We start from the raw sequence: 11985 nt of genomic DNA, 5'->3' as shown, positions 1-11985 counted from the left end.
AGTGCTTAGGGACCTTTTGACTCGATCAGGTTGCTCAGAGCCTTGTCAAGCCTGATCTTGAATGTCTCCAGGGTTGGGGCCTCCACCACCTCTCTGGACAACCTGTTCCATTGCTTCACCACCTTCATAGTAAAGAACTTCTGGGGGAAGACAAAAGGTCTCAGCATTTTGAGGTTTGATTTCATTCTGTTCCAGGATGAAGCTTCCCTTTCCCTATGAAATTCTCCACCAAAGGGAACACTGCTGCATCTGTAAGTCCCGCACTTCCCACTGCTGGGCTGTCCCTACCCCCTGGTGGTCCAGGAGGCAACTGAGCCAGGATTCCCTGTGGGTCCTCACTCGCAGGTTCCCTGCAAACCTGCCACACAGGCTGCAGACACATCAAAACCGTCAGCTGGCCAGGAATCATAGAATAATAGAATCATTAAGATTGGAAGGGATCTTAAAGATCATCAAGTTCCAACCCCCCTGCCTTGAGCAGGGACCCTTACCACTAGACCCGGTTGCACAAAACCTCGTCCAACCTGGCCTTAAAAACCTCCAGGGATGGGGCATCAACAACCACCTTCGGCAACCCATTCCGGTCCCTCACCACCCTTAGAGTGAAGAATTTCTTCCTAATATCTAACCTAAATCTCCCCTCTCTCAGTTTAAAACCATTACTCCTTGACCTATCACTACCTTTTCTGATGAAAAGCCCCTCCCCACCTTTCCTGTAGGCCCCTTTCAAGTACTGGAAGGTGCTATAAGGTCTCCCCAGGGCCTTCTCTTCTCTAGGCTGAACAGCCCAAACTCTCTCAGCCTGTCTTCATAGCAGAGCTGCTCCAGGCCTTTGATAATCTTGGTGGCCATTCTCTGGACCCCCTCCAACAGGTCTATATCTTTCTTGTGCTGAGGGCATCAGAACTGGACACAGTATTTCAGGTGGGATCTCACCAGAGCAGAGCAGAGGGGCAGAATCACCTCCCTGGCCCTGCTGGCCACACTTCTTTTGATGCAGCCCAGGATGCAGTTGCTCTCTGGGCTCCAGCACACACTGGCGGCTCATGTTGAGCTTCTCATCAACTACCACCCTCAAGTCCTCTTCCTTGGGCCTGTTCTCCAGCCATTCTCTGCCCAGCCTGTATTTGTGTCTGGAGTTGTGCCGACCCAGGTGCAGGACCTTGCACTTGGCCTTGTTGAACTTCATGAAGTTAGCACTAGTCCACCTCTCCAGCCTGTCAAGGTCCCTGGATGGCATCCCTTCCCTCTAGGGTGTCAACCACACCACACAGCTTGGTATCACCAGCCAACTTGCTGAGGATACATTCAGTTTCTCTGTCCATATCTCCCACAAAGATGTTTAAACAGCACTGGTCCCAATACTGACCCCTAAGGGACAAATTAGGAGACTTCCATACATAAACCTCCTCTAATTGAAAAATCAGCAATGTCTAGGGAGATAAAAGAGTCATTATGGCTCTTCTGAGCAGTGCTAGTGGCAATGATGGCAGGTATTTAGGGCAGAAAGGTGGGTGCCCCTTCCTGGTGGAAGGGGAAGCAGCCTTAATTTCCTTGTATTAGTGCTCAGTTAGTTAAGCTGCATTTCAGTTGTTCCTGGGAAATTGGTCTGTGCTAGGAGATCATCACTGGGACACAACACTGGGAATGATGGATGTGGGACTGGAAGCAGTCTCCTGAACCATAGCTATTCAATAGACTCTGCATCACATAATCAGAATTTTACCAGTTTCTCTTTTAGAACAGCTTAGTGCTTTGCCCCAGTGGCATGCAACTCCAAAGCTTTTTCTCTTTGTGTGTGAACTTATAAGTTTCAACACTGCAACAACTCGGTGGCCTCAGCTTGAGGCTAAATGTATCTCTTGTGAATTTATACCCATTTGTACTGTGCCAACAGTGCTTGTCAGCTAAAAATGGATAACATAGGAATTTATTTATTTTTTTTTAGTTTGTCTGCAATAGTCTCCCTATGCTCCTCAAACAGGAATTGTTCATGGAGTATCTTCCAAGAACAATAACAGGGATCTCTACTGGACTTTTGCCTCTCTACCTGCTTTGTTCTTCAGAGACACTTGGTCTTCCCTCAACACTTTTATTCTTCTCTTTCAATAGTGAGAAACAGCTGCCTTTTCAGAAAAAGATAGCACCTTTCTGAGAAGTAAGAGCTAAGGGGGCTGGGAAAAACAGCAAGCTCAGAGATGTGGTGTGTGGATGTAGCATGAAGGCCTGTGGAGGAGGTAGGTGGGAAGAAGCCTGTTCCCACCAAGCAGGTGTGTGATCCAGTGTCATGGTGCTAAGTAGAGCCCAGGAGGCTGTGCAGTGCCATCTCCCCAGCTCACACTGTGGCTGCTGTGCATGCAGGTGTCTCCAGCTTGCTTGGCACAGGGGACCTGGGAGCGAGCTAAAAGGTGATGTGATTTCACTCTCACATGAGGCTAACTGCAGGTGTCAAACTATTTTTTGATTCAAAGCAGAAGAATATATGATTTCAGGGTGTGAGAGCTATATAACATCCCTTTGCTGTAGAACCTTCTCCCTCCTTCCCAACCCTCCTGCACTTTGCAGTCCACTGTGCTCCTCCAACAGGTCCGATCCAGGTCACCCAGGCCGTGACCACAGCTGCCTGTCTCCTTCCTCCTCGTTCAGCCCCTTCTGTTTGGGTGTGATGTGAAGATCAAGGTTTCTTAGCAGAGGAAAGCAGAGGTCCTCACCTGATGAATAAGTGAACAGTTCACGTTTGGAGACCTCAGTGATGCCCATGAGCCTTGCAGAGAGATCTTGGGAAGGTTGTGTGGACATGAGACTTTTTCAGGTCCTGTCTGGGTGGTGGAGATGGCTGGGTGGAAAAATTCTGCTGGCACAGGTAACAGAGGGCAAGATGCTCCTGGAGAGAAAGGGCTGGGAGGAACTGACAAAGCACCAGAAGAAGTGGGGGGAGAGAACAGAAAAGAAAAATAAAGTTGAGGACTCCTCTGATTTGATGCCTTTGCTGCTGTCACTCTGAGGGTCCTGCAAGTCCAGTGTACAGAGAATATTTAGTAACACTCCTGGCCAGGAAGACTCAGTCTAGCACTCACACCATGGGTCCTACTTTCTATGCAAGGACCAAAACCTTCATCACACCTGGAAGATCTAACACAGCTCAGAGTCATAAAGCAGCAGCCCAGCTTGCCTCTCCCGTTCCTGCTCTCATAGACAAATGCTGAGCCACAAGGCTTGATTCAACTACATATCACTGCCAGAGTACTTTCATCCCAGATCCTGCAAGGCAAGGGATGAAAGGAGATAAATAAACTGGTAGTTTGGGAAACCTGGGGATCCACAGTAGGCCAGAGTGTGCTCAAGAGAAGAACTGGAGCACTTCCAGCAAGGGCAGACATGTATTATTTTGTTCTGAACCTGTACCTGGGGAGCCTAGTCTCAGGGGGCAGCAATGTTATACCATGCCAAGTGAACACAGTTCATCCAGATGGCTTGTTAGGGCACTCTGTCCTCACTCTTTTCTGACTGTGCATGGGTGCACAGCTGTGGACAGGAATCAGCTCTCTGATGCTACTTCACTTAGGCAAGTCTGAGGAGGTTGTAAGTTCTAGCAGCAAAAGAAGGAGCTGCTCCTCACCCCATTCCTGAAGACTGGAAAACTGAAAGATAATTCTTTACTATTGTAATCCCAAGTCAGATTAAATTCATTCCTGGCAGCAAGGAGGCAGGGAAAAGCAGATAAGCTGAACCAACCCATACTTCCAGCAGACTTGGAGAATGATGAGAGCCATGCTCACCTTTGGTACTTTCATGCTTTAGCCAAGACTGGACTGAGTTAAAAGGAGTTTTCTCCATTTCACACAGGTAACTGTCTGGGTTTGTAGAGCCATCTGCACTGGATACTGGGAGCAGGCATTCCTCCAGATCTCCTACCCCATTGGAGTCAGGGCTGTCCTGGCCATCCTTCTGGAAAAAATAAATGAGGACAAAGCCTTGTGAAATTTAATGGCAGATGACAGAGCAGGCTTTTCAAAGCCTCAAGAAGGGCTAATTCTGAGAATACCTTCAAGCTAGCTAAGAGATGCTAGGTTTCCAGCCCAAATCCCCTGAATTTAGGCTCATTCAGAGGAAGTTAATGACAGCAATTAAGAGAACTTTCAAAAACATGTATCTTTTTTTCCTTCCCAAATAATTGTCCAATATATGTTTCTATGGAGAAGTTCTTAAAAAGTGACCAGAATTTACCTTCCTTGCCAGAAACACATGGATGAATAAATGAGCATGGACAGAAATTCAGCAACATGCCCATGACCACCTGAGGCTAACCTTGATCTCCTCAGGACTCAGCTGAGAAGTGCTGCGATTGTCTGACTCATCTCCTAGAAGGATGGAAGAGGACTTGTCTGAGTTGAGGGATAATGCTTCCATTTCAGCCAGCTGGACCTGCAGGAAAGGAAAGGAACTGTCACTGGTCATGCCTGTTGCCCACATTTCAAGCAGTCACACTGTTTATGGTGGATAAGTGAGAGCCTGTAGACCTGAGATCAATTTTAGATTATATTACTTGGATACATCAGGTACTGCCTAACCCAGACCTGGGCCGGACAGGAGAATCCACTTTTTAAGAGAGGTTGAACACACAGTTCTGCAAGCAGCCCACTGCCAGTCCATGCTCCTCTAGTGCCAGAACTGGAAGAAGGAGTCCTGAATCTGTCCCAGCAATAGGGCTGGCACAAGGCCCTGCAAGTAAAGGCAGATGAGGAGAGGGCTCTCTCAGGCCAGTGACAAGGCAGTTTGCTCTACTGAGGGATGAGGAGTGGACTCCTCTCTCTGAAGGTGCCACAGGCAGCCTTGTTTAAATGGGAAGGTGCTTTCATTCCAGAGATAATCATGCCTCTTGCAGTCCATGCCAGTATCATGCTTTTTATTTTCTCTTACCTTAATCACTGAAACCCTGTTTCCTTTCAGCTTCCCTGGGTCTTCCTTCTCTCCTCACCTGTAACCTACCCATAACCTCAGATAACACCACCTCCCATCCTGCTTTCCATCCCTAAACTCACTCCTACCACCCACCCATACTTGTGCTCTCTTGCTTTCTGAAACCAAGTCTGACCACTTAATCTTTCCCATCCTTGAGCCTCAGCTCCACTCCAGTCCCATGCCTGACCTTACTTCATCTTTTGGCCTGTTACGTACCCCATATGCCCCTCTACCATTCTCTTTCATCCAGGCTTTCAACTCCCCTCTGCCTGACAACTTTCCCATAATGCCTGAAAAGCATCTCCTTTTTCTAGCAGCCTAGGCACCTGCTCTCTCCTGTGCTTGGCTTTCTATCACTGGTCTCTAAAGTCCCAACAGTTCCTATCACCTGACACAAGAGCTATATCCTGGGTTGTCTGAGTCAGCACAGCTTGCTTCCTGGCAATTTATCTAGTCCTCCCCAGTGTTTGTATTCACAAGAGGCAGGTACAGCTTTTGTGCTATAAGAGCAGGTGGAACATTTGGAGAGATGACTCCTTCGAGCTGGGAGTTTAGTGGCTTGTGCCAATGCCAGAGACTGGAAGAGGTCTCAAACCAAGGGATAATGAGCTTTGAACAAACAGGACAGAAAACCAGAGCTGGATTTAAATAAAGGGCACAAATGACACCCTGATTTGTGGTATTATTCTGGCACAGGAACATGGTTCAACCATGAAGAGAGCCCCAAACCAACAGCTGCTGCTCAGAGCATGGATGCACTGGAGAACCCACAATGAAGTTTTGTCAAGCAGGGTACACAGCCACCAGACAGAAACTATGTGTGTAAAGAACTGAAGTCTTCACTCAGTCCCACTTAGTGTGCCTACTCTTCCATTATTCACTTAAGTGCTTGTTACACAAGAACAGCCTTCCAGCTGTTCTTGTAGAGACGCGAGCATGAAATGTGGTAACACCTGCCACTACCTCCTCCATCCATAAAAAAAGGGTTTCAACCAAAGCCAGAATAGTCTGCTCTTCACTGAACCACTTGCTCACAAACTCTGGCCACCCTGGGATCTACACAAAAACCAGCCAATGAAGTCATGAATAGATACACTGCATGTGCGGAAACACGGTTCACTGCTGCTCACTGGCAAACTCCTGCTACTGGCTAAACACACTGTCGGCCACCAACAAACAGATGTCCAGCTGACAACCAGCCCAACAGTGAAAGGATGGTGGTGACAAGAGGAGAGGTTAATGGTATGGGGAGAAAACAAAGAAAAAGCAAAAAGAAAAAATATGTTTTGTTCTGATATCTTTTATTATTGTAGGGTATTTAAAAATCTTCTGACTTCAGATGAGGAGAAGGGGCTGTTTAGTAGGAGAACAATCCCTGAAAACTGCCAGGGGCATCAACCTGAGACACTGAAACATACACAGGTGTCCCATAGAATATAACTAGCTGCAGATATAACATATCTCTAAAAACAGAGCCATAATTACAGAAATATTTAATCACACAAATAATTGGTTTAAAAATAAGATGCCAGCAGCTTAAGTGGGAAAGATGCTGAGCACTTCTACTGAATGCAACAAAAATCCTAGCACATAGTAATAACTTTGAGCATACATTTAAGTGTTGTGTCTATCCACTGTGCTCAGCATCTTGATGAATTAAACTACAGACAAAATGGGAATGAACATTTTTGGCTAATACGTGATATTTGACACAAGGGCAGAATAAAGGGTGATTTGGTGGGCAGCAAGCATACTTTTTGTTGGAACACACCTGTATTGAATAAAACTAGATAAAAACTGTTTGGCTGATATAACTTGCTGTCGATTGCTTCTGAGATAGTACAGTTTTGTCTGTGTGTACAATGCACATTCAGTCATGCCGATGTACCAGAATACACTCTAATTTAATGACTATGTGCATTGCTGGTGTTGGTGCTGAGACAAGCCTAGTTTTGACTCCATGTAGTGATCTCCTGTTGGAATTTTCTTAATGTTTTTATACTATGAAATGCAAGGAGAAGGTTGTGATCAACCTTGATATAAAATCCTGAGCTTGATTCATGTCATCAGAAATACAATATCTATGTTTTACTACTGAAGTTATTCCTGCAGATATAGATAATTTATTTTCAGTTTCACATTTTAGAATACCAATTTTGAAAAATAATTTATGGCTCTATAATGGCCATTAGAAATTATGAATTAAGAGTAATTATTTGGTTGTGATTGTTCTGTTAATTTTTTTGCTGTGGCTCTGAGATGCTCATGAAGATTTTGCTGTCTATTTTCCTTGCTGGGAAGGTAAAAAAATCTGTTGCTGTTGACGTCGTTCCCAGGCAGGATGCTGAAGACAATCTGGAAGGTTTTCAAATGCAGCAAACTAGCTGCAAATGACTTAATTTTGGGGTAATCATTCTGGAATGGCTTGTAAGACCTGATTTTTTGAGAAGGCTGAGCATCAACTGCTTAATATAGGGGACTTAGGTACAGCAGTGCAAATCTTGATCGAAAAACTAAAGTTATTTAGCTGCATTAATGTAGCAACCATTTGTGAAGTGCTGCAATACTGATAAACTACAGCAATGTTTGCATTTTAATACTTTCAAAGGGAGGCTATGGGGACAAGAAGATAGCTGAAAGGATGAAAAAAACTTAAAGCACCAGAACTAGGCACCTAAAGCCAAACAAAATGCTATTTTCTTCAAATGTGGGTAATCTGCCAACAGCAGCTCTCTTTCCCACTTTTCTGATTTCTTTACAAGCAATAGCAACAAGGGAAGTTAATTATGGGGAAGGAGATGTAGAGATTGCCATTGATGTACTAACAGGTGAGTCATGCTACTGTTACAAGTCTGACCACAGCTGTAGCACTGAAATACAATAAACTTAATTCAGAAACAAAACAAATTCTGCTAGTCATCTAATTTCTTCCAGACTACTTTGCTCCTAAAGTTTCACAACATGAAAAGACTAATTGATTAGGATGTAGCTTTCCAAAACATCTACTAACTTTAGAAGCTCAAGTCTAAGCCATTTGGTGTCCTGCTATTAGCAACAACCCATTTCTCAGCTAAAAGGTTCTACATTAGAAAAGAAACTCTCAGACTTTCTCAGTGGGCTCATTCTAATTTATTTTTTGCTCAAACTAATTAACTGGTTTTCACCACAAACCAGTCCTTGCTCACAGACAGTGACTCTATTCAACAAGGCATTTAAGCATGTGCTTAATTCATCAACCTCTACAGGGAATAAGCAAGTACATGCTTAAAATGAAGACAAAACACATACTTAAATCTCTCACTAGCTTGCCCCTGAGTGCTGTCATTGGGGTAAGATCCTTTCAGCCCTCCACGTAACATGAGCTTGAACCTCTGTTTTTCTTGCAGAATTGAACACAACAAGAGCTGCCAGGACACCTACAAAGCAATCTCTCTGCAGCTCATTCAGTTCTTCCTGACCTGTGTCCTGGCACATCTCACCTTTCTACCACCTCAAACATCCCCCTGTGGCTAAGGAGGGTGGTCCTGTACTAGAGGCGGTATCAGCGGTTCATGATAGATGACAAACACAGGTCAACAAGCTCTCTGTCTACACAATCTACAGCCAGGAGCACGCATCGGATGACCTGCGGGCATGTGGGTGTGCAGGTCTTGGGGGAAGAGTCCCCTCACGCATCCTCGTACGCAGGTTACCTCTTGCTTGTCATGGTTACACTTCTCGCACATGGCCGGCGAGGAGTAATGATGGAAGACGGAGCCCGATAGGTTATCGATGATCATTAACTCCCCGTCGAAGGAGTCCTTAATAATTAAAGAGACACTGTCCAGCCATAAGTTCTCCTAGGGGACAAGAAAGGGGGGAGGATGGGAGAGATCATTTTAAGAATGTTGAGTTTTTTGCTTCACAGTTTCATGTGAATTTGGGGTTGGGTTCTCCACCCTGCCTCATCTGGAGCAGCACCTTGCTCTGCAGGTACCTGCACAGGGTGACTGGGGGAGCATTTGTTCCTTAGGGTGTGTAAAGGTGCCAGAGTTCATTGCAAAGAAAAGAAAAACAAACAAAAGAAAGGAGGCAGAGCTGTCTTCACTCACTGTCAGTGCATCATGGCACTGCTCAGGCCTCCCTTCCAGCTCTGCTGGAAAGCCTCACTCTTGATCTGCCATTTCCCCCTGCTCTGTTCTCCTGAGCTCTCAGATTTGCTCCTAACACACCTTTAGCTGATCCACTCCATCCCTTCTCTGCTGGCCCTCAGATTACTACACCATGATGACAATGAACAGGAGCCACTGCTATCACAGCCTTGTCCCCAGATGATGCTACCAACTCAGAAGTCTACCACTGAAAGCAAACCTCTCACCCCAAGGTGGAAGAGTCTACCTGTTACAGCGAAGCCCTCTGTCATCTAAGCTGCCCAGCTTCTGCCAAGAGCTACTTGCTGCAGTCTGGTTGGTAAGCTCAAAGGTGCACTCACCTGTGCTGGAGAGTAACATCTCATGCACAGACGTCCTTCAGGATCTGTTCTCTGACCACCTCCTCCTGTTCCTGCTCCTTTTCCCTGTCCTGAATTTGAAGAGCCTGACTTGCGGGAGCACAGCCCATGTGCAATTTCCAGTTCAATCTCCGCATCCATCTCTGCATCCTCCTGGGCCTCCTTGTTGCTGTCGTCGAGATGTTTCATGAGCACAGCTACCACCACATTGATGAGGACAAACTGGGCTGTGAGCACAAAGCTGACAAAGTACAGTGGGGAGATGAACTGCAGGTTGCTGAGGCAGCTCCGGTCATCGTGGCTGCAGTCACGCAAGGTATCCTTGAGGGGAAGTTGGGTTTGAAAGGAAATGATGGAAGGAAGGAAGGACTAAAGTAAGAATACAAGTTTGGTGACTCTTTCTGTCAAAAAACACTGATGCCAATGGAAATAACAGGGCAAACTTTTCCATTACCCCACACCCTCTGGGACCAGGAGGTCCTCAAAGAATCAAGGACACTATCTGATTATGTCCTCTTTATTTCAGAGCAAATGCATCCAAAGGTGCACAGAGCAAACTAATTCCAGACTATCACATGTTGCTGCAACTGTAACTGCACATGTGTGAGCAAGAACAAAACTGGGCAGTCTGGTACTGCTTTCTCCCATGCAGACACAAAAGCACCAAAGAATTTTTCTCTCTCCCTGTCACTTGAAGGAAGTATTTATTTTTTACTGTCTTAACAGCTCTGCAGATGGGTGCCACGTTCAGTGAACCAACACTGAGCTTTTATGACAGTGGATATTCCCTCTTAGCCTGGACAGCCTTCTTGTTCCTACCAAGGGCAATCTGGACTTTTCTCAGCCGGATGTCTGTAGGACACCCTGTCTGAGTCTCATCCTCTGATGGGAGGAAGGATTCTGGTTCAAGCAGAGGCCTTATCTAGCAACTCAGCTTCTGAGCTCCTTCCTTTTTCTAGCCCAAGCACTGCTGAACAGAGCACTCATCAGAATTTCTCCTTTGCCACAATAAAGACATTCACATTCCCAAGACCCAGTTACCTTCATAATCCCATTCCAGTTGTCACCTGTGGACACCTGGAAGAGTGTGAGGAAGGCCATCCCGAAGTTCTCAAAGGTGGCATGGCGGCTCATGCCCTCACAGGGGTTCTCATCATTGCATACTGAAAGGAAGGGGATCACAGCTATCAGAGGAGGACACACTGCTGGCCCTAAGATCAACAGCAGGACACAGGGAAAGGGACTTCCGGATTCACACATCCTGAAGTCCTCAGGTAATGGCCTCAGCACCCTGCTCAACAGTTGGCTGTTGCCCAGAGAGACAGAAAAATCTCTGATAGCCCAGTCCTGGGATATCAGGGAGTACAACTCAGTTCCTCATGGGGATCCTCCCAAAATGTTGTTGTGCTGCTTTTCTTCTTGACCACTATTCCATGGAAAGAGAATTATATAAGCCTTCCCTAAGTTTTCCCTGTAGTCTTGAATGCAATATCAAGGTAAGCAGTGCAGAAAAAGCACATGTTTAAGAATGAAAGAGAAACCAGACACTGCTTTTATTTTGTTAAGTTGTTAGGATAATAACAATTCAGAGGGAAATTCCTCTTATATCAATTAAGCATAAGGGAGAACAAAGGCCACAAAGTAATTCAGTCCCTTTATTGAATAAGTACTGATTTTGTGAAACCTCAGCTTTCCAGCAGGTCTTTAGCTCACACTGGAGCATGGTCTGTTTGAGACTTACCCAGTTTTCCAAAGAGCTCCACTCCTAGAGCAGCATAGATGAAAAAGAGGAGCATGAAAAGCAGTCCGAGGTTTCCCACCTGAAAGCAAATGGCATGGTCAGCCTACCCCAAAGTCTGCTTCATCTGTACAGGCAAGTGCTTCTGTCTTTCAAAGCCTGACGATAACAGCAGCACATTCCCAGTGTGCAAACACAACCAAGCAATTGCTCAACCCTTGGTAAATCACCAGCGATGGCACCAGTTGCAATTAGACATGAAGGATGCTCTTTTCCCAGTTGCCTCCACTCTAGCACAAGCAGTGGCCAGGGCCGACTGAAATATGCAGTTTGTGGGCCAGGTGAAGACAAGCACATGGGAGCAGGGGCACAGAAGGTGAAGCCAGTTTTCCTGGGTGAAGGACAAGCTATGGATTACACCATGGAAACATATCCTCCAGGGCTATATGCCTTACCAAACTGTCCAAGATCTTTAGAGCTCTGCTCATGTAAAAAGTGCAATAGCAGTGCTTCAAAAAGGCAAGGACACAGATATACCAGGCCCTGCCATGAATCAGGTGGAGCATGATGGGGCAAAACTCCAGGCACATGTAGAGGTTTGCAGCAGGGCTTGTGGAGGGAGTAGAGAGGCAGGAGGTAAAAAGGGTAAAGAGGGCCTCTTGGAATGTGTGGAGAGGAGGAGAAGAAGAGAGGAGACTATGAACAAGCCAAGACGGGAAGCAGAGTTTACTTTGTATCTCATGAATAATAGGTCGAAACCTGATTTCTGGGCCTCCAGCAAACACTGGACATTTGG

The 11985-nt window shown here is 45.9% G+C and overlaps 1 protein-coding gene across 1 annotated transcript in view; it reads right to left on the bottom strand.

The window, feature by feature from the left end:
* Positions 1 to 2711: 2711 nt before the first annotated feature.
* CACNA1I (calcium channel, voltage-dependent, T type, alpha 1I subunit) overlaps positions 2712 to 11985 on the bottom strand; it is a gene marked incomplete at its 3' end in the record, with an annotated part of 168391 nt that continues 159117 nt past the window's right edge. The window contains exons 29-35 of the mRNA XM_010006851.1: positions 11193 to 11271; positions 10493 to 10614; positions 9434 to 9772; positions 8655 to 8801; positions 4309 to 4425; positions 3780 to 3948; positions 2712 to 2908 (exon numbers count right to left, since the gene is read on the bottom strand). Of these exons, the coding sequence (XP_010005153.1) occupies positions 2712 to 2908; positions 3780 to 3948; positions 4309 to 4425; positions 8655 to 8801; positions 9434 to 9772; positions 10493 to 10614; positions 11193 to 11271 (1170 nt within the window). The remainder of the gene's footprint in view (positions 2909 to 3779; positions 3949 to 4308; positions 4426 to 8654; positions 8802 to 9433; positions 9773 to 10492; positions 10615 to 11192; positions 11272 to 11985) is intronic.

Source organism: Chaetura pelagica, unplaced genomic scaffold, assembly GCF_000747805.2.
Source record: "Chaetura pelagica isolate M959 unplaced genomic scaffold, ChaPel_1.0 scaffold530, whole genome shotgun sequence".
In the NCBI taxonomy this organism is placed as follows: Eukaryota; Metazoa; Chordata; class Aves; order Apodiformes; family Apodidae; genus Chaetura; species Chaetura pelagica.
The sequence above is the reverse complement of the archived record's forward strand: the minus strand, read 5'-3'. Positions and strand labels throughout refer to the sequence as shown.